Below are 23,245 nucleotides of genomic sequence, written 5' to 3' on the forward strand. Positions count from 1 at the left end.
CCACTGTGCCACCAGGGAAGCCCCTCGAATGCATTTTAACAAGCCTGCATTTTTACTCCTCGCCACATTTACTGTTTTGTTTGTTTGTTTGTTTGTTTTGTTTTTTGTTTTTTTTGCGGTACGTGGGCCTCTCACTGTTGTGGCCTCTCCCGTTGTGGAGCACAGGCTCCGGATGCGCAGGCTCAGCGGCCATGGCTCATGGGCCCAGCCACTCCGCGGCATGTGGGATCTTCCTGAACCGGGGCACGAACCTGTGTCTTCTGCATCGGCAGGTGGACTCTCAACCACTGCGCCACCAGGGAAGCACCACGTTTACTGTTTTTAACATCATCTTGTACATCCTTTTTTGGTGTGTGTATCCATTTACTGCTTATTGTGATATTGATGATTACGATACTTTTGTCTTTTAACCTTCCTACTAGCTTTATAAGTGGCTGATCAACTACCTTCATTGTATGTTTGCCTTTACCAACGAGATTTTTCCTTTCATAATTTCTTCTTTCTAGTTGTGGTCTTTTCTGCATAGAGACATCCCTTTAACATTTCTTGTAAAGTTGGTTTCATGGTGCTAAACTCTTTCAGCTTTTTCCTGTCTGTAAAACTTTTGATTTCTCCTTCAAATCTGAATGATTTGAATAATTATTTAAATTATTGAATAATTTGCCAGGTAGAGTATTCTTGGTTGTAGGTTTTTTCTTTTCATCACTGTAAATATATTGTGCCACTCCCTTCTGGCCTGCAGAGTTTCTGCTGAAAAGTCAACTGATAGCTTTATGGGAGTTCCCTTGTGCATAACTAGTTGCTTTTCCCTTGCTGCTTTTAATATTCTCTCTTTATCTTTAATTTTTGCTGTTTTAATTACAGTGTGTCTTGGTGTGGTCCTCTTTGGGTTGATCTTGTTTGGGACTCTCTGTGCCTCCTGGATATGGATGTCCGCTTTCTTTCCCAAGTTAAGGAAGTTTTTAGCTATTATGTCTACAAATATGTTCTCTGCACCTTTTTCTCTCTCTTCTCCTTCTGGGACCCCTGTTATGTGAATGTTATAAGCTTGATGTTGTCCTAGAGGTGTCTTAAACTGTCCTCATTTTTTAAAATTATTTGTCCTTTTTTCTGTTCAGCTTGAGTGATTTCCTCCACTCTGTCTTCCAGTTTTCTGATCCATTCCTCTGTATCATCTAATCTCCTGTTGAATCCTTCTAGTGTATTTTTAATTTTAGTTATTGTATTTTTCATCCCTGGTTGGTTCTTCTTTATATTTTCTAACTCTTTGTTAGAAACTTCTAACTTCTCACTGTGTTCATCCAGTCTTCTCCAAAGTTCTTTGAACATTTTTATGATCATTACCTTGAACTCTATTGCATAAATTGTTTATCTCCATTTCACTTAGTTCTTCTTCTAGGGTTTTGTCTTGTTTCTTTGTTTGGAACATATTCCTCTATCGCCTCATTTTGCCAAATTCTGTGTTCTTATTTCTATGTATTTGGTAGGTTGGTATGTTTCCTGATCGTGGAGAAGTGGCCTTATGTAGGAAATGCCTATGGGCCAGCAGCATACTCCCCTCTGGTCACCAGACCTATATGCTTTAGGGGTGCCATCTATGTGGGCTGCATGGGCCCTTCTGTTGTGTCAGGCTGACTACTGTGGGTGCATTGGTAAGCATGGATGGCCCCTGATCAGGTTGGTTGCCAGGCCTTGCCTAGTGCAGAAGTTGCCAGTGACTGGTGGGTGGGGCCATGTCCTGGGAAGGTTCTGGGGCTGGTGTCAGCCTGCTGGTGAGTGGGGCCAATTCCTCACTTCGCTGGCTGTGGGGCCCAGGGTTTCCCAGAGTTGATATTGACCCAGTGGTAGGTGGGGCTGGATCCCTGGGCAGCTGGCCAATAAATATATGGAGAGGTGATGATCAGCATCATTAGTAATCATGGCAATGTAAATTAGGACCATAGTGAGAAATCTTTTCATACCCATTCCACTGGCAAAAATTAGGAGGATCTTTTTATATTATTACTGAAAGGAGTAAAAATTGATGTAACTGCTTTAGCTTACAGTTTGGCATTATCTCCTTAGGTTGAATATTCACATACCTTATAACTCTGCAGTTCCTCTCGTAGGGTATACCCAGGAGAATCTCTTATATATGTACTTCAGGGGACATATGCACAAATGTTCATAGCAGCATTGTTCATAATAGCCAAAACTAAGAAGTAGTAAAACCCAGAAACAACCTGAATACCCATCAACAGAACAGATTTTTGAAAAGCAAAACAATGAAGTGTCGTATACAACAGAATAAACAACAAAGATATATAACATTGTGGATGAGACTAAGTGAAAAAATAAGTCCCAAAAGGTCTCATTCTGCATGATAGCCTTTTCATAAAACTAAAATACCCTTCAAAAATTAAAATAAAAAATATAAGGATTACAAATAAATGCAGGAAAAAAGTATAAAAAGAAAAACAAGGGAATAATGAAACATGGTTGAGCATAATAATTTTGGGAGTTAGAGAAACAGGGAGATAGGGTGAAGGAGGCAGAGACTATATGGTTAGAAATGTTTTTGTCAAGGTCTTAGCTTTTAGTTTGCTTTTCACAATGTTAAAAATAACTAAATTGGGACTTCCGTGGTGCTCCAGTGGTTAAGACTCCACGCTTCCACTGCAGGTGGCACAGGTTCAATCCCTGGTTGGGGAACTAAGATCCCACATGATGTGTGGCATGGTCAAAAAAATAAAAAATAAAAGTAAAATAAAAATAACCAAATTAAATATCCAAAGAGTTTGCCAGAATGAGACTGTGTTATGAACCAAGGATTGTGATTAATCCAGTTCTGTACACCTGAGGTCCAAATAAAGAAAATAGATACCATTTATGACCCACATTAGGGAAAACACACACACACTAAACCTAAGTTCTTTAGGATCATGTTGTTTCCTTTTGCTTTTTTTCTTTCCAAGAAGAAGCCTAAATACTTCAGTATTTGGAAAGAATCCCTTAGTTAAGGATCTCACACCTTTCACCCAGAAATCAGCTAAGAGTGCTGTATCTCCTTTTGCTATTATAAGCAGCTTATGAATAGCAAATAATGTGTCCTTTTGAAGATGAATTTTCAGCTAAAAACAAGATTAAATGGCAAGGTAGCATTGGAAACAATTTGTTGATCATAATGTACATTGAAGCTGCATTCAGATCAATAGCATGGACTAGATCAGGGTCTATTTGACATTTGTAAGCAGAACTTGGGTGATGTTGTCATGGCCAAATTGTCATCATTCTTTTTTTCTAATCACTTTTGCATTGTATAAGGAGAGTCTCTTCTGTGTGTTCAGTAGCACAATTCCTGTTGGTTACTAGAGGTTTGAGAAAGTGAGAACATTTTAATATTCAGATCCTACATAGAATGAGATGTTACCATTTAAAAGCCTTAAGAAATCTGTAGGTGGGGATTAAGGAATCAACAAAAATAAAGATCTCTGATATCTGGAATTTTGGTTTTTGCTATTGAATACAGAGCCTAGATGTTACTACAATTGCTTTCCCTTCAGTGGTTTGTGCTATTGTGAGAATTTATCAGTTACTGTCTTCTGGCATTCATTCCATAGAATTAACTCATGAGGATAAAGAGAGAAGTGGCATGGCGTGGATTTTCAACATTTACCTATTGAGAAATTTGGAAATGATTTCAAAGCTGAAGTTTGAAACTTTGACTTGCAGAATCCAGAGAGACAAAATTAGATCACTGATCAGATAATGTACACTTTGCCCACTCGTAATTCATTCCTTTTCCCTTATTGGGGTCTAACTCAGCAAAGAGTATCTCAAGAGGGCTGTAACTTGTTACCCTTGGAAGCTGGCTTTGCAATCTGAACATTCTTTTTTTTTTAATAGATCTTTATTGGAGTATAATTACTTCACAATACTGTGTTAGTTTCTGTTGCACACCAAAGTGAATCAGCCATATGCATACATATATCCCCATATCCCCTCCCTCTTGAGCCTCCCTCCCATCCTCCCTATCCCACCCTTCTAGGTCATCGCAAATCACTGAGCTGATCTCCCTGTGCTATGCTGCTGCTTCCCATAACTGTTTTACATTCGGTAGTGTATATATGTTGATGCTAATCTCACTGCGCCCCAGCTTCCCCCTCCCACCCTGTGTCCTCAAGTCCATTCTCTATGTCTACATCTTTATTCCTGCCCTGCAACTAGGTTCATCAGTACCTTTTTTGTTTGTTTGTTTAGATTCCATATATATGTGTTAGAATACAGTATTTGTTTTTCTCTTTCTGACTTACTTCACTCTGTATGACAGACTCTGGGTCCATCCACCTCACTACAAATAACTCAATTTCGTTTCTTTTTATGGCTAAGTAATATTCCATTGTATATAAGTGCCACATCTTCTTTATCCATTCATCTGTCGATGGACATTTAGGTTGCTTCCATGTCCTGGCTATTGTAAATAGTGCTGCAGTGAACATTGTGGTACATGTCTCTTTTTGAGTTATGGTTTTCTCTGGGTATATGTCCAGTAGTGGGATTGCTGGGTCATATGGTAGTTCTATTTTTAGTTTTTTAAGGAACCTCCATACAGTTTTCCATAGTGGTTCTATCAATTTACATTCCCACCAACAGTGCAGGAGTGTTCCCTTTTCACCACACCCTTTCCAGCATTTATTGTTTCTAGATTTTTTGATGATAGCCATTCTGACTGGCATGAGGTGATACCTCATTGTAGTTTTTTTTTTTCCCCCTGGGAATACTTATTTATTTGATCTATTAACACCAAGATCTGCAAAAAAACAAAAAACAAAAAAACACAACTTCTAAACACAGGATAATAAAACTTGAACATTAACATTCTTCTTCGATTTTGTGTAAGCTCTGCAGTATGGAAAATACACAAACTTCAAACAGCTGCAAAAATAGTGTCTTTGGGAGAAAATAGAGTTTCTACATCGATACAAGAAAAACAGGCATTTTTCTAATCCAGCCCAGTCCTGGGGCAGGTGGAGGGTGGAGAGTCACCACTTGCTACCCAGAGGAATGCCAGTTCTCCCTCTCCCCTACTACCCACCTGGGGCTGGGCTGCTGCTTAAGACAATCTTAGGGTGAAAGCGAGATGAAAATGCCACTTAGGAAAACGCTTGTTCCCCCTCTGCCAGCAGCTGGATTGATCAAGTGTTATGGCCCTTTCCAGCTGCTTTGGTTAGCTCTTCCAATGAGAGGGAGGTAGGGGGATGGGACTGAGAGGATCGGGGAATCTATTCGGGTCTCCTCGTCTGTGTCTGGGGAGGAGAGGTAAGGAAATCTGTGGTGTCCCCTCTCCTTTAATCATGGCCAGCTTGCTCCATGATAAAGACAAGGGCCCCATACACAGTCCTTCGGACTCACACCCAGGGGTGGGGGACCCAAGACCTTCTGGGTGAGTTTTCCACCAAGTGAGAGAGGTGACAAGAACACGGGTGTGACTTGTGAGCTGCCCAGCTTCCAGTGGAGGAGGCAGGTCCCCTCACATTCGAAGGGGCAGGGGTTCATCGGAAAGAGGACCCAGGGCTTTGACACAATAAATGAAAGTGCTCAAAGGCCAGGAGGGAAGGGCTCCTTCATCCCCCATCTCAGGGCAGCTCGGGAGGGGCCTGCCACCAAGGCACTGGTCTCCATGGTGAAGTGGGGGTGGGGCCCTCAGACCACCAGGGAGCTCTGGAAAAGCACAGGCTCTTCTGACGGTGGGGGGCGCTGCCAAGGCTCGAATGGCAGCGAGGAGGCCTTGGGGGCCTCTGGATCCTTCCGAGGCGGTGGCCTGGGGCTGGCCGGGGGCAGGGGGGACCCCGGGCTTGAGAGGCAGTTACGGAAAATGAAGCCCATGCTGGGGAAAAGGGGCTTCATCAAGCTGACGGGGCAGAAAGCCGAGTCGGTTGGGTTGAAATGGACTTCGTTCTTGTCAGGACAGGAAGTCAGGAAGGCCAGGTCAGGACCTGGGGGCGTGGCCTCTTCAAACACCCGCAGTCTCTCACAGCCTTCCGGGGGTTCCCGTTTGAAGATGTAGCTGTGATTGGGCCGAGGGGAGTCGGCAAAGGCAAGGACTGGAGATGGGCTGCCCTCTTCAAGGAAGGCTGGGTGGCCTGGAGGGGAAGCTTTGTCACTGGGGATGGATGTCAGCTCCTTGGCTGCACCCTGGTGTTCCTCACGGCCAGTCTGGCCAGAAGGCTGGGGGGATGCCAGGGGCATGGAGGGAGAGCTGACAAGGTTTCCAGGAGGAGGGGATGATCACAACTGCCGCTCTGAGGGGGAGCTGGGGCTCGGTGTCCATCAGGGATTTCAAGGATCTGCAGCAGCTCCTCCTTACCCTGCTCTTTCACAAACACCTCCTCCAGCTCTTGGTTGAGCCCTTCCAGGCTCCGGTGCAGGCAGGGGCTCAGTCGCAGGACAGAGGACCCTGAGGGGAAGCTGGGAGGGGATGCCCTCAGTGCTCCCCGCACAGCATGGTCCCCTTGGAGAGGGGAGCCCCGCTCCTTCTCTTTCCCACTGCGGCTAAGCTTTGTCCTCTGCAGCTGTTGCTTCAACTTGGTAATCTCTTTTCGGTGGTCTGTGCTGCCCCAGGACGCTGAGCGCTTGTGTGTACACGAGCTGGCCCGCTCACCTTCAAGCTCTTGCCAGGACAGGGGCGTCTGGGTGGCCTTGTCATTGGTACAGCCCGTGAAGGCCCCATCAGCATCTCGTGGCCACTGGCCCAGAATATAGGAGCTGAGGATGGTGTCCAGGGAGAATGTACGCCGGACCTGGGGTGGCTGAGGCCTACACACTGGCTTTTCTGGGGCCACGGAACACGGGACGCTGGCTGCGCGGCCACCCCCGTCCTGGCGCTGGTGCGGCTGCTGCAGCTGGAAAGGGACGGTGGCCCTGAGCAGCTGAAGCCCAGCCCGGGGGCAGCCGGCGGGGACTGGGGGAGAGCAGCCCCGCCGGAGGACCCCTGCCCTTCCGCGCCCTGGCCCCCAGGCACCTCCGCCTCTGCCGCCCACTGCGGCCCCCGCCATCGCCGGCCCGCCTGACTAACGGCCTGCCTTGGCCCCACAGCGAGCCCTACACTCTCACTGTAGTTTTGATTTGCATTTCTCTAATAATTAGTGATGTTGAGCGTCTTTTCATGTGCCTCTTGCCCATCTGTATGAATATTCTAACTTTTGAAGTTTTGTAGGATATGGTCAGTTGGAGAAGACAGTGACCAGTGATCATTAAATTCAGCGTGCTATCGCAAGCTTGACAAACATCATCTAATTCCATGTATGAGCCAGCCAGTCTGAGGGTTTACATTAAGGTGGAAAAATCCTAGAAGCACTGTCAGCCTGTGTATATCTTTAGTTCCCATTTGATAATCTTCCTTCAAGTCCAGAGAATATATTTTTTGACGGATGTTTTCATTTGTAGTGAGACCATGGTCATTTCTCATGGATCATGGACATTCATGAGTTGATTCAGCAGGGAGTCAGTCATTTTCTTTGCAAATGAGTGTGTCCAAACCAGGGAAATGGATGCTAATGGATCTTGGTTAATTTTAAGGGCAAGTGAAGAACAAAGTAGTCTCTGTTGTGATCTCTTTTTGTATGTTTCTCATTTGCTAATAAGCACAGTTAACTTAAAAACAGTTTGTGTTTCCATACGAATTGTAAAATTTTTTTGTTCTAATTCTGTGAAGAATGCCATTGGTAGTTTTGATAGGGATTGCATTGAATCTGTAGGTTGATTTGGGTAGTACAGTCATTTTCACAATATTGATTCTTCCAATCCAAGAACATGGTATATTTCTCCATCTGTTTATGTCATCTTTGATTTCTTTCATCAGTGTTTTAGCCTGAGAAAACCATAATTCAAAAAGAGACATGTACCACAATGTTCATTGCAGCACTATTTATAATAGCCAGGACATGGAAGCAACCTAAATGTCCATCGACAGATGAATGGTTAAAGAAGATGTGGCACATATATACAAAGGAATATTACTCAACCATAAAAAGAAATGAAATTGAGTTATTTTTAGTGAGGTAGATGGACCTAGAGTCTCATACAGAGTGAAGTAAGTCAGAAAGAGAAAAACAAATACCGTATGCTAACACACACACACACACACACACATATATATATATATATATATATATATATGGAATTAAAAAAAAAAGAATGGTACTGATGAACCTAGTTGCAGGACAGGAATAAAGATGTAGACATAGAGAATGGACTTGAGGACACAGGGCGGAGGGGGAAGCTGGGGCGAAGTGAGATTAGCATCGACATATATACACTACTGAATGTAAAATAGTTATGGGAAGGAGCAGCATAGCACAGGGAGATCATTTCAGTGCTTTGAGATGACCTAGAAATGTGGGATAGGGAGGATGGGAGGGAGGCTCAAGAGGGAGGGGATATGGGGATATATGTATGCATATGACTGATTTACTTTGTTGTACAACAGAAACTAACAGTATTATGAAGCAGTTATCCTCCAATAAAGGTCTATTTTTAAAAAAACAATGGTTTGGCTCTTTTGGAAGCCATTCCTACCTGCATTAAAGTATTACTGAACTGTCAGGCATCCTATTTATAGTTCTGTTCCCTTTGACTTCACATTTAAGTGGGAAGAGGTGGGTGGTGAGAGGCTCTTTGATGTTACTCTTTTCACCTTATAAGAAACTGAAATTTTAGGATTGAAATTGTCACAAAGGCCTCTCAAGTTGTAGGGTTCTTTCTACCCTAGGAAATGTTTTTCTAGACTTGCGATCACTCAAGTCATCATCATTGAGGAAATCCAGTCAGTCTTTCTTTGTGTTATCAAAGACCTAGTCTAGTCTTCCCTGGAAAAAGACATTGGGGAATACCTAATTCACCAATGCCACTAAGCTAGCTTTACCTCCCTTCCTTCCTTCCTTGTGTGAGGAACTCAGACTGATTTTTAACACCAGTAGGGTTGTAGACTTGCTTTTTAAGCAAAGGAATGATGATGTTCTTGAGAAATTTGGGAAGTTTAGTTTGAGAAGTAAGTATATAAGACCAGGTTGACGGAATAAGACTTTCTTGAGACTGCCTGCCCTTAAGAGAATGTGTGGTCTTGTCTGAGGGGAAGACTGTTTTCCTTTTAATGCTTTTGTACTTAAGAAGGAATACTTGGTAATATGTGTGATTCATTACAATCAGTTATAAATTTGAGCGATAATTATAAGAAGAAAACTCATTGATCAGGGTCATACTCATCCCTGGGCACTATTTGATAGTGGTTAGAGGCTTTGCTTTCAAGTAGGGGAGGATCATAGGAGGAAAGTTGTGAGAGAGGAGTTTTTAAATTATTGTTGCATTTAATTTATACTTCCTAAATCACAGAAGCATGGAAAAGATTCTTCCTGAGATTGAAGGAAGGGCTTTGGTGTATACATTCTCAGTGACTAAGTCTTTATTGATTGATTTATTAAATTGAAGTATCATTGATTTACAGTATTGCGCTAATTACTGCTGCACAGCATAGTGATTCAGTTATACATAAATATACTTTTTTTTGTATTCGTTTCCATTATGGTTTATCATAGGATATTGAATATAGTTCTCTGTGCTGTACAGTAGGACCTTGTTGTTTATCCATTCTGCGTATAAAAGCTTACATCTGCTAACCCCCACCTCCCACTCTATCCCTTCCCCCAACCCCCTCCCCCTTGGCAACCACCAGTCTGTTCTCTATGCTCAGTGACGTAAGTCTTGATTACATGAGTAGATGACCTATTTTGTGCACATTTAAATTTTTGAATGATTTTTGCTAAGCCAGTAAATGTGATTTGGGGCTAATTTTCCCATCTCTGCATAATTTGATATGTTCTGAGAATACAAAGTAACTTAGATTATTTGATGTTTTTGGATTATGCATCCCACCACTTTCCTTTATGAGGACACATATTTAAGAATTACACATACATACATTCATTTCTTCATCAAATATTTACTGAGTGCCTACTGTGTGCCAGGCCCTGTTCTAGAAGTTTGGCATGCATCTGTGAACAGTAGACAGAAATCTCTACCTATTTCTTTTTTATTTTTTAAATATTTATTTATTTATTTAGGCTGTGCTGGGTCTTAGTTGTGGCACGTGGGATCTTTGTTGTGGCATGCGGGATCTTTAAGTTGTGGCATGCAGGATCTGTAAGTTGCGGCATGCGGGCTCATAGTTGTGGCATGTGGGCTTCTTAGTTGTGGTGTGCGGACTCCTTAGTTGAGGCGTACAGACTCCTTATTTGTGGCATGCGGACTCTTAGTCATGGCATGTGAACTCTTAGTTGTGGCATGCGTGCAGGATCTAGTTCCCCGACCAGGGATTGAATCCAGGGCCCCTGCATTGGGAGCTCGGAGTCTTACCCACTGGACCACCAGGGAAGTCCCTCTACCTATTTCTTTATGAGGATTATTAACTGTTTATATGAGGAGGTCCTTAGAGTACATTTATTCTTCAACTTTTTGTTAACCCTGTTTTAATGATGGAAGGGAGAAGAACAAACCTAGGGATATCTGACTTCAGGAAAGGAGTTTTTGCAAAAATGATATATTTGGTAACAAAAATGTCACTATTGCTTACATCATTTTTAGATCTTTTCTTTGGAAGTGTGGTTCACACATAAATATCAGTCACATTGCTTTATAATCAATTCTAATTTTTTACATCTCTCTCCAAATTTAGCTGCTTGTTCATTCACTTTACTTACCACATTGGCTTTGAATGATCTTTAACTTTCTGAAAATAAAATCTACCCTTAAAAGCTGGTAATTGCCTCTTAAGATATTTAAAACAATGTGTTGGAGGTAATTGTAATATCAAAAATAAGATCATGGGCCCCCTGAAGGCAGTAGCCCTCTTTTGTACATATAATTTCTGGCATCTTTATTAAAAGTAAATCTTGTTTTACAGTGACCTTGAACATATATTCTCTGTTAAGTGTGTATCAGAATATACCTAACCAGTATCAGTCTGAGCCTGACTGTAGGTGATTCTGTGATTTAATTTTCAGTAAGTAGGCTTTTTTTTTGTTTTTCACCCTCACCAGGTATACAATGTTTACATGGCAGGGAGGCAGTTGTGTTCTAAGCGGTACCGGGAGTTTGCCATCCTACACCAGAACCTGAAGAGAGAGTTTGCCAACTTTACATTTCCCCGACTTCCAGGGAAGTGGCCATTCTCTTTATCAGAACAGCAATTAGATGCCCGACGTCGGGGGTTGGAAGAATATCTAGAAAAAGGTAAGCCAGCCTATTAAACTCTACTATCTTGAGTAGAAATAGGGTCTAGGTATATATCTCAGCTCCTAAACTGCATAGCTAAGTTTCCTGAAACTCAACAGTGAAAGTAAATCAGGTTTTTGACTTAGGTGTTGAATGATCTGAGCTTTGAAGCTAGGAGTAATAAAATGTTCAGTACAGCAATTAATAGCCTATTTTATTGACTTGCCAAACACTTAACAACAACAGAAAAATGCATAATTATTTTTTGATGCATCAAGGACCTTTATTTATTTATAGGGTTATATTTTTGCACACAGCAAACATATACAGACTCAGCAACATGCTAAATTGATTTGGGAACTAGATGGGCAGTATTTAAGACATTTTTATTAAAGTGATTCTTGGTTCACTGGCATGTCCTATTTGAAAATTCCTTATTCCTTTTACACGTGTCCATGGATAGGTTTGATGAGTTGTAGGTAAGCTAATGTCCCCTTTTTTTAAGTAGGTTATAGGTAGAAATATTAAAACTTATTTGTTATCTCAGGACCTCCAAACAATACATTAGGAGTCTTTGGATGTGGATGCTGAAACATTTGTCTAGAAAGGCAGGGAGAAATGACACAGATCTCCTGAATAAGATGGTTCAGTTTGTGGCTCAGAGAAGAGACCTTGTTTTGCTACATTATAGAGTTACATAATTTGCTAGGCATGCAATAGGCTTTTCTTTAAAATACTAATTTAACAGAATAATGGTCTTATGTGGTATTTAATAATTCTGTGTCCTTGTAGAAAAACTAATTGACCTAGTTGAATTTTTTTTAAACTTTGGTAGAGAGCTTTATCCCTGAAGAAAAACCATTTCCCCCATAGAAGGTAGTTAAACTTCATCTATTTTTAGCTTTTCTCTAACATGGAATGGCCTCCTAACACAGCCTTTGGGAAATGAGAAAGAGTACAATTTTTTTTTAATAAAATGAAGTAAAATCAGCAGTGTAATTTATTATCCTCAGGAGAATGTTAGGAAATTAACTCTCTTAGTTTTAGATGATTACCTACCTACCTGCCTGTTTTCCTTTCCTTCCTTCTCCCTCTCTCTCTCTCTCTCTTTTTTTTAGTTGTAGTTGTTTTGAAGTTAAAGTTAGTGAGGTGAGAAGATGAGAAGATGTGCTCAGCTTAATACTTGATTACCTACCCATTTTTTTCCAAAGTGGCTTTAAATGCTTATGATTCTCTTACTGGCCTGCTCCTAGGCCAAATAGATATTTTTCTTTGTTTTTTAATTTTGTGTTTATTCCTAATTGACCTTACCCTTGCTCTATTGTCTAGCTTATTAATAGTTAACACAAGACAGCAAAGTTAGATTTACTGAACTTTTATTTCTTTTTTACAGGTAACTTCCTTTGTCTATGTTTAATATTTTTAGTAAGCTACATCTTTGTGCGTCCTATTATTCCTCTGTTCTGGTTCGTATTTATATAAATGTTTGTTGTGCTGTAAAATATCATGTGTCAGAGATGGCGTACTACCTCAGCACTGCCTGCTAATGATGATTTATGCTTAAACCTTGATATGTTCTTGACTTTATATTCTTGATTTTAGGGCCTCATGCCAGATTCTGTCTTTGTTTTCTATAGTGTGCTCAATACGAGTCATTGGTGAGAGTGACATCATGCAGGAATTCCTATCAGAATCAGATGAGGTAGGTGAATACCCACTATAGTGACTATTTACCTCTTGGCTCCTTGTGGGGGGAAATAAACTAAAGATATCGATGATGGATTGAATTGCCATAAATTCTCTAAATGACTGTTTTTTCAACTTCCTTTTGTTATGTGTCCTGCTTATCCTTCAAGACCTAGTGCTAGGTCCACCTTCTCTTTGAAGCCTCCCCTGATATTCAAGGGATACACATTGATTTTTCATTCCACCAAGAACTTCTGCAGTCAGTACACATAATTATCACCTTGTTGCTATCTCAGTCTCTAATTTTTTTTTTTTTTTTTTTTTTTGGTTACGTGGGCCTTTCACTGTTGTGGCCTCTCCCATTGCAGAGCACAGGCTCTGGATGTGCAGGCTCAGCAGCCGTGTCTCACGGGCCTAGCCGCTCTGCGGCATGTGGGATCTTCCCGGACCGGGGCACGAACCCGTGTTCCCTGCATCAGCAGGCGGACTCTCAACCACTGTGCCACCAGGGAAGCCCTCTAATTTTTTATACATATAGTCAGATGATCACTTTATAATTTTACTTTACTAGATCATGAGCTACCTGTAGGTAAGAGCTAAATCTTTTTTTTTCAGCTTTTTGAATATAATTGTCAAATATGAATTGTATATATTAAGGTGTACAACTTAATGTTTTGATACCTGTATACATTGTGAAATGATCACCATAATCAAGTTAACTAACCTATCCATCATCTCATTACCATTTCCTCCTCCCTTTTCTCTTCTTTCCTTCCTTCCTTCCTTCACTTCAGATCTACCCCCTTAGCAAATTTCAAATATGGAATATAGTATTGTTAACTATGATCACCACGCTGTACATTAGATCTTCAGAACAAGAGCTAAATCTTGAATATCTTTATATTCCCAGTGCCTTACCACAATGTCAGGCATTTTGTAGGTGCTTAATAAATATTAATTAAATAGAAGAATGACTATGTAATGCTGCTGTATTAAATAGTGTGTCATCCACTAATTATTTTATATGTATATGTTTTATTTCCCCAGCTAGATTATAAGTTTCTTGCAGACAAGGGCTTTTATAACAAAGTAATGCTGAGGATGGTTTTAGGCAATGAATAGTAGTTTTTTTAAAGTGGTAAATGAAGATGGACTTGTTTCTAAATAGCTGTTTCTCTGTAATAAAAATTAAAAGGTCACAGATTTGTTAGAGGAATGTGTTAATTTTCAAAAGCAGTAAGAGAGAAGGACTTCTTTTGAATTTAGGAGGATAACAATTGTTTACTCTTTGCTAGAAGAAAATTGGACATCAGACTAACTCAGATTCCTCAGTTTCATCAATTTTTCCTTTCAAAGGTGTCATGATTATTTCAGGGTTCAGAAAGGAACTTAGGATACCTCTTGAGCCAATCTAGCATGCCTAACCATTTAAAACCAGAGAATATTTGTTGAAACTACTGCTTTTGGTTGTTTTCTTTTCTCATTTGTGAGTTCTGAATGTTTGAAAGTAAGCCAAAAATCTTATCTATGTTTGACCTAGACTGATTCACACAAGTTTTCTGTTTTGAGATATGAACACATTGGGTTCAACATATTTCTTTCCTCCCTGTTCATCTTAAAGGTTAACTTCTGCTGCAGCCTAAAGTCAGCTTTATGACTTGAAATGTATTGACTTATGTCTTTTTTCCCCTTTTCATTGGAACTCACTTTCTTTCTATCACAAGTTTAGGTTGTTTAGCGAGCATGTTGCAAGGAGAATGAGGATATACTGGGTCATAAATTCTTTTTTTTTTTAAATTAATTCTTTTTCTGCCTTTTCCCCAGAACTACAATGGTGTGTCTGACGTAGAGCTGAGAGTAGCATTACCAGATGGAACAACAGTTACAGTCAGGGTTAAAAAGAACAGTACTACAGACCAAGTATATCAGGTAAATTAAACTTACCAAGTATATCAGGTAAATTAAAATTAAACAAGGCTTGACATTGGTTGGTTTAAAACTAAGAAAGATAGATTAAATGAGTTAATACATATAAGGAGCTTGGAGTATCTGGCATGTAATAAATTTATTAAATGTTAGCTGCTGCTGTTGATGTTATGATTATTAACATGGAAGTACTTTGTTCTCCTTGAAAGAAAGGTACAATAAATAATCCCAGGTTGTAATGGTTGTGATTAGCACCCCCTCTTTTTAATTGTAAAAGACTTTCTAATGTATGTGAAAATAGAATAGTACAGTGAAACTCCAGGTACTCATCACTCATATTTAATAATCCTCAAGATTTTGCCACATTTGTGTTATATATCCTTTTTTCCTTTTCCTTTGTTTAAATATTTTAAAGCAAATTCCATGTTTTTCGACCTGTGTATATTTCAGTGTACATCTCTAAAAAATATGGATGTTCCTCTTACATAATCACAAAGCCATTATCAAACCTAAAAAATTAACTACTTCCATGGTATTAACTAATAATAAATCCATAGTCAGGTTTTCCCAATTGTCTAAAAATGATTTTTAACAGTTGGTTTGTTATAATGTGGATCTAAACAAGGTCCTTATGTCCTTAAAAACATTTGGTTTTTATGTTTGTTTTAATATAGAGCAGTCTGTCTTCCCTTTCCTTCCCCAACTTTTTTCCCTTACGTTATTGTTTTATTGCAGAAATTGGGTCTGTGTCCTGTGGAATGTCCCACATTCTGAATTTGTTTGTTTGCTTCTTTTGTCAATTTGTGTCATTTAATGTCTTTCTGTCTACTTATATTTTCTATAAATGGAATTTTTCTCTAGAGGCTTGATTAGATTCAGGTTCAGCTTTTTGATGAGAATACTTCATAATCGGTGCTATATACTTCATATTGCTTCTCAGCCGGAGGAACACAATATCTGGTTATCCACTTTTAGTGATTAATCAGTAGGTTTATATGGTAATAACCTGATGTCTCCATTGTTAAGTTATTCACTGATCTTTTATCCAATAAGTGTATCACTGATGATTACTGTCCTAACCAGTGATTTCATTAAGGGTTAAAAAATGCTGATTTTCCAATTTTCTCATTTCTTCACATTTATTAACTAGAATTCTTCTGTAAAGAACTTTCCCTCATCAACTAAGGCTATTTAGTATCCTGAAATACAGTTTATAGGAATAGGGGGATAAATATTTAATTCTTCCCTTTTATTGCCAGTTTTTGGCATAAAGGATCAATGCCCTAGCTGATTCCAGTGATGTCCAATGAGATAATTATTTTTTTAGTATCATGTGGCTTTTTAGATACTCAGTATGATTTAATCAAGAACATACATTCTTTTTGGTGCTCACATTGTTCTGTCTTTGGTCAGTGGAATCTCCTTCACGGCTGCTCCTGTATTTTTGTGGTGCAACCCATTTGTTTATGATAGCATCCTTGCTTTTTGGTAGAAAAAGATGCTCTGGGCTCATCTTTGTATATTTCCTACACTAGATCTTGAATCAGTCATTTCCCCAAGGAGACTTTCCTTTCAGTGAGGAATGATATTTAAAGATCATGATCCGGGTGCTGAGTATAATTGTTTCTTTTAGGCCTTTTCATTGGTCTTTAATCCTGATTTGATCAAGATTTTCAGGGAGACTAGTGGGTTTCTGTATATTAGTACTTATTTCTCCTTTGTGGCAAACAAAAACTTTGCCCCCCAAATATTTACTGTATACCATGGCAAAGGATATGTACAGGATCTGAGGTATTTCAGAAATTATAAAATGGTGGATTGATTGCAAGGAAAACATTAATTTTATATAGCTTATTGATGTTTTTTTTTCATTTTCAATACTTCTCTAGCAAGGCCTAACTTTTTCTTTCACTTCTCACCCTGTTACTGAGACTTGTAGCTATAAGCCATTTTCCAAACCTTGAGAAGATTTCAGTTTCTATCTAGTGCAGTATAGAATGGTAGCTTAGAACACTTACAGTCTCCAGTTTCTGCCTCACATCCGGGATGAACCTAGGTCTGATATGTGAGTAGATACAGGAAGAAGGATATCATATTTGGTTTACTGAGACACTAATACTCAATAATTTTCTCTTGTTTAATTAACACCTTATTTATACATTTTGGGATTGATCTTGAAAAGGAATTTTGGTACTACTAGTTTGTGTTTTTTGCTTTGTGTTTTCTTGTTGTTATTTGTATGTAATTTCAATTTTCCTTTATTTGCATATGAAGTCTTTCAATTTCTTTTTATTTATCATGTTGGGACCTTAGTTCCTGGAGAGAAGGACTGATACTTGTTTAAAATGTCGCTGTTGTCCCAACATTTTGCTATTTTCACATGGATAACGATGATGATAATTCTTAGGATATAGAGGTCCCCAGCATGAGACGTGGATCATCTGAAAAGTAAACAAGAATAATTTGTGAAGTATGAGCAAAATTGATAAACAATATTTTAAGCTCAAGAACCAAAGATATAGATCTTGTATGTTAACAGCCTGTATATTAAATGTAGGCTGAATGTGTGAGACTAGATATTTAAGAATTTATTTTCTTTTTAAAATCTGTCCTTATGTAGCACATTTTTTGTAAGTGCTATTCAAAAAGATCCTCATGATATGAAGTCCTATTTCAGAGAGCAAAGCTGATATTTAAGGAGAGACTGTTATCAGCTTTAATTGGAGGGGAGAAACTCATATTTAGAAATCATACCTGCTTAGATCAAATAAAGGTATTTTTCTCTTTTATTTCATGCATATGTATTCATACATACAAAAAAGAGTAGCTGTGGACCATGAATTTAGTTTATATGAAACCAAGATGGCAAAACCCTTCTCTTCTCCCCACTCCTCATGCATATACCTGTGTTTTCCCACAGCACTGTCTGATTTTGTTTTCCTGAAACTAATCTATCCCGTTTACACTTTAGGCTATTGCAGCAAAGGTTGGCATGGACAGTACGACAGTGAATTACTTTGCCTTATTTGAAGTGATCAATCATTCCTTTGGTAAGTGCCAGTAACTAATATTAAGTTTTGTTTGAGGATATTTTATCCTAATACTAAGAAACTGAAGCTCCCAAAAGCTGTCAGATTGAAACTGTTTGCCTAGAGAAGAAGATCTTGAAGACAAGGGGCAATCCCACTAATTGGGACTGTTTCTAACAAGCAGACAGGACAAATCCCGTTAAGCATAATCCCACTAAGTCTAGATACTTGATCACCCCGTTTTCCTCTGTTGGCAGTATCAGTTACTTACACCCAGCACTGAAGCAGATACTTTCATGAGATTTTTAAAAATCAGAGTTCAAAATTAATATATTCCAATGAAACAGCCTTAAAAAGAGGGGATTTTCTACTTAGCCACAGCTTGTTTTAGCATACTTTATGGTTTTTGTAGATTTTTAAGAATAGCTTTTTGTTTTCAGGAGTTAGAAATATGTTGATTAAAAGCCTTTGCTTTTAAAAAAAATTAATTAATTAATTAATTTATTTTTGGCTGCGTTGGGTCTTCGTTGCTGTGTGTGGGCTTTCTCTAGTTGCGGCAAGTGGGGGCTACTCTTCGTTGCAGTGCGTGGGCTTCTCATTGCGGTGGCTTCTTGTTGCGGAGCACGAGCTCTAGGCGGGCGGGCTTCAGTAGTGGTGGCACGTGGGATCAGTACTTGTGGCTTTTGGGCTCTAGAGTGCACGCTCAGTAGTTGTGGTGAGCGGGCTCAGTTACTCCGTGGCATGTGGGATCTTCCTGGACCAGGGCTCAAACCCATGACCCCCTGCATTGGCAGGTGGATTCTTAACCACCGCTCCACCAGAGAAGTCCTGCAAACCACTTTTGACAGGTTTGATCAGTCACAGCACCTTCTCCATACATTGCACAAATCTTTTGTGTTTCAGTTGCGCTTTTACCTTTCTTGAAATAATAAAGCATAATATGCCGAAAATGTTGCTTTTTTCTTCCATCTTCAGTATTAAAATGGCTATACAAAAATTCACCAATTTTGATAAGTTTTTTTAAATGCATGCTGATATGATAGCTGTCACAATACAATCTGTTTCGAATGAAGTTAAAGACAACTAAGCGCTACTGGAGCCATTTTATGGAAAAGACCGAACGAACTTTTTGGCCAACTCAGTGTTTAAGTTTGTGTAAACAGATATCCTCTTCCTAGGAAGTTTTATTGCACGGTGACAGAGATTTTCTCTTATATATTCTTTTATAAAAGCTAGGGATGGTTGCACTGAGACCACAAAGGGGAGGAAGTTGGAAGGCTTGCTTTAAATGACAGATTTCCTATGGTTTATGGGTCTTTTCCCCATCATATATGTACAGGGCTAAGGCCAGAAACAACAGATAATATTGACCGATCAGAACTTCCTCATCCTGGACAGGGAGAGAGTTTGGTAGATTTGAGTCGCCTTGCCATCCCAGGTCAAGGTAGAACAACTTTGATTCCCCCCAAAGCAGCTATCTCCCAATTGTTTATTGTCTTCCCAAATCTCTACAGTCTAACTAGGCAGATATAAATATTACAAAGGATTGCTAAGGATCCAGGACACTTGGATTCTAATCTTACCTTCTTCTCTAAGCTTTATTTAACAAATAAAATGGGAAATATTAAATCTGTCTTTTGCTCTGTTATAAAGCCAAGTAAACATCAAGAGAAGAAAACTCCGCCTTTTTAAAGAAAAACAATATAGAAATTAAAAGTGGTAGTGTTTTATACTGCTTGAGCACTGTTAGGAAGAGGAAGTAAGGCTACCCAGAAGTCACTTTTCTTTGGTAAATGTCTTAGACTTGCGGGGGGGATGTGGAGAGCCTTTCAGCTCTTAACAATAAAAGCTGTTCATTGAGAACTGCCACATGAGAGACTCTGAATGCACCATAACCGGGTAAGAGGGGAGGCTTGCTTTAAAGATGTTCAGTGGACATTGCTGTAACTTAACTCAATTATGGATCAGATATTTTAACTGACTTTGGAGTAGGTGATGTCTGCAAAGTCAGCATGTTAACTGAAAGGCATGTCATTCAGGTGATAGATTTCAGTTAGCTTGAGGCTTGGGTGGCCAGTCATATTAGAAGGCGTAGATTTGGCCAGGCAAATTGATATTTTGTGGTCCCAAGGCAGAGCTCCTGGATGGAACTAAGCTGATATGCTGGTTAATGATAACCTCCATTCTTGTCTGCTTTACACAGTTCATACAAGGGAGATGCCTTGTATATCTTCTCACTCTAGCTTTCTTTGCTTTGTCTTCTCTTTAGTACGTAAGCTGGCACCTAATGAATTTCCTCATAAACTCTACGTCCAGAATTACACATCAGCTGTGCCAGGCACCTGCCTAACCATTCGAAAGTGGCTTTTTACGACAGAAGAAGAAATCCTCTTAAATGACAATGACCTTGCTGTTACCTACTTCTTTCATCAGGTGGGTGAACTGATCTCCCTGGAAAGGCCTGATTTCTTTTTCTGTTTGTATGTAGTGGTCATTTGCCAATACAGTGTGAATCCTTGAGTAAGCTGTTTTGCCTCCTGGATCTTAGTTAAATTTGTAAAATGTTCTGTCCCATTTTGACAAAAGATAAGTTTAAGAAGGTGGGGGGACTTCCCTGGTGGTGTACTGGTTAAGAATCCGCCTGCCAGTGCAGGGGACACGGGTCTGAGCCCTGGTCCAGGAAGATACCACGTGCTGCAGAGCACCTAAGCCAGTGCACCACAACTACTGAGCCTGTGCTCTAGAGCCCACAAGCCACAACTACTGAGCCTGTGTGCCACAACTACTGAAGCCCACACGCCTAGAGCCTGTGCTCCGCAACAAGAGAAGCCATCGTGATGAGAAGCCCTCACACTGTATTGAAGAGTAGCCCCCACTCACTGCAACTAGAGAAAGCCCATGCACAGCAATGAAGAACCAACGCAGCCAAAAATAAATAAGTAAAGCCATTAAAAAAAAAAAAGTTTAATAAGGGGATATCCTGGAGTTCAAAATGTATTTATTATTATTTTTTAAAACAATAACAAATGAACATTATGGGGCTATGTTCTTTTTCAAAAATTTTTTCATCAAAATTATACATACATAGAGCTTAAAGCATCAAATAGTTCTACACAGGTTATTATGAAAAATATTAGTTATTCCCACTTCTTTTCCTCTCATAGGCAACCACTTTCATCTCTTTTAGCTTGTTTTTTTTCATCTTTTTAAAAAATTTTATTGAAGTATAGTTTATTCATAATGTGTTAATTTCTGGTGTACAGCAGAGTGATTAGTTATACATAAATATTCTTTTTCATAGTCTTTTCCATTATGGGTTATTACAAGATATTGAATATAGTTCCCTGTGCTGTATAGTAGGTCCTTGTTGGTTATCTATTTTATATATAGTAGTGTGTACCTGCTAATCCTAAACTCTTAGTTTATCCCTCCCCCAGCCTGTTTCCCCTTTGATAACCATGAAGTTTGTTTTTTATGTCTGTGAGTCTGTTTCTGTTTTGTAAAGAAGTTCATTTGTGTCATATTTTAGATTCCACATATAAATGATATCATATGATATTCGTCTTTCTCTGTCTGACTTCACTTAGTATGATAATCTCTAGCTCCATCCATGTTGCTGCAAGTGGCATTGTTTCATTCTTTTTTATGGTTGAGTAATATTCCATTGTGTGTGTGTGTGTGTGTGTGTGTGTGTGTACACACACACATACCACATCTTCTTTATCCATTCATCTGTCCACGGGAATTTAGGTTGCTTCCATGACTTGGCTATTGTAAATAGTGCTGCTATGAACATTGGGGCGCATGTATCTTTTCAAATTAGAGTTTTCTTCAGATGTATGCCCGAGAGTGGGATTGCTGGGTCATATGGTAATTCTATTTTTAGTTTTCTGAGGAACCTCCATACTGTTTTCCATAGTGGCTATCCCAACTTACGTTCCGACAAACAGGTATAGGAGGGTTCCCTTTTCTCCACACCCTCTCCAGCATTTGTTATTTGTAGATTTTTTTAAAGATGGCTATTCTGATTGGTGTTAAGTGGTATCTTATTGTAGTTTTGATTTGTATTTCTCTAATAATTAGCGATGTTGAGCATCTTTCCATGTGCCTATTGGCCATCTGTATGTCTTCTTGGGAGAAATGGCTGTTTAGATCTGCCCATTTTTTGATTGGGTTGTTTATTTTTTTGTTATTGAGTTGTATGAGCTGCTTGTATATTTTGGAAATTAAGCCCTTGTCAGTAGCGTGGTTTGCAGATATTTTCTCCCAGTATGTAGGTTGTCTTTTTGTTTTGTTTATGGCTTCCTTTGCTGTGCAAAAGCTTAAAAGTTTGATTAGCTCCCATTTGTTTATTTTTGCTTTTATTTCTATTGCCTTGGGGAGACTGACCTAAGAACACATTGCTACAATTTATGTCTGAGAATGTTTTGACTATGTTCTCTTCTAGGAGGAGTTTTATGGTGTCGTGTCTTATATTTAAGTCTTTAAGCCATTTTGAGTTTATTTTTGTGCATGGCGTAAGGGAGTGTTCTAACTTCACTGATTTGCACACGGCTGTCCAGCTATCCCAACACCACTTGCTAAAGAGACTATCTTTTCTCCACTGTATATTCTTGCCTCCTTTTCAAAGATTAAGTGACCATAGGTGTGTGGGTTTATTTCTGGGCTCTCTATTCTGTTCCATTGATCCATATATCTGTTTTTGTGCCAGTACCATACTGTTTTGATTACTGTAGCTTTGTAGTATTGTCCAAAGTCTGGGAAGATTATGCCTCCAGTTTTGTCATTTTTCCTTTTGGATTGCTTTGGCAATTCTGGGTCTTTCATGGTTCCATATAAATTTTAGGATTATTTATTCTAGTTCTGTGAAAAATGTCATGGGTAATTTGATAGGGATCACATTAAATCTGTGGATAGCTTTGGGTAGTATGGCCTTTTTAACAATATTAATTCTTCCAATCCAAGAACATGGGATATCTGTTTCATTTTATATTTACTTCCATACCTCTATTATAATTTGATTATATTACTCCTACTTGATGTTTCCTGTTCAAGCAATATTGCTTAATTACCTGCTATAGAAGATGGGACTTTAGCTCCATTTCCTCCCCCACTCCACTACATATTCGTACCTTTTCATCTGTCCTGTCTTCTTACTATAGTCAAATTACAGTATTTGTTAGATTAATATTCAGTGTTTATACTGCTATGGCTGTAAATAATGAATTTAGCAGAGCCATATAGAGAATACTATCCTTACTTTTTACTTTCTTTTAAGCATTTTGTTTTAAAATTATTTTGAAAATAATTAACCCATTTCATAACACTTTATGAAGTATCCCATTACAATTCTAATT

The 23,245-nt window shown here is 39.2% G+C and overlaps 2 protein-coding genes across 4 annotated transcripts in view; one reads left to right on the forward strand and one right to left on the reverse strand.

Annotated features, from left to right (window-relative positions):
• The window catches only part of SNX27 (sorting nexin 27), an 82,755-nt gene that overhangs the window by 42,393 nt on the left and 17,117 nt on the right, over window positions 1-23,245 (forward strand). For all 3 annotated transcript variants that reach the window (XM_007460283.1, XM_007460281.1, XM_007460282.1), the window contains exons 3-7: window positions 11,073-11,265; window positions 12,885-12,949; window positions 14,758-14,862; window positions 17,831-17,909; window positions 20,158-20,321. In XM_007460283.1, coding sequence (XP_007460345.1) covers window positions 11,073-11,265; window positions 12,885-12,949; window positions 14,758-14,862; window positions 17,831-17,909; window positions 20,158-20,321 — 606 coding nt within the window. The remainder of the gene's footprint in view (window positions 1-11,072; window positions 11,266-12,884; window positions 12,950-14,757; window positions 14,863-17,830; window positions 17,910-20,157; window positions 20,322-23,245) is intronic.
• On the reverse strand, window positions 5,683-7,034 carry LOC103087102 (protein FAM117A-like). Its single transcript, XM_082931176.1, is given in 2 exon segments — window positions 5,683-6,257; window positions 6,260-7,034. Coding segments are annotated over 2 exon segments (1,350 nt in total).

This window comes from Lipotes vexillifer, unplaced genomic scaffold, assembly GCF_000442215.2.
Source record: "Lipotes vexillifer unplaced genomic scaffold, Lipotes_vexillifer_v1.1 scaffold209, whole genome shotgun sequence".
Taxonomy (NCBI): Eukaryota; Metazoa; Chordata; class Mammalia; order Artiodactyla; family Lipotidae; genus Lipotes; species Lipotes vexillifer.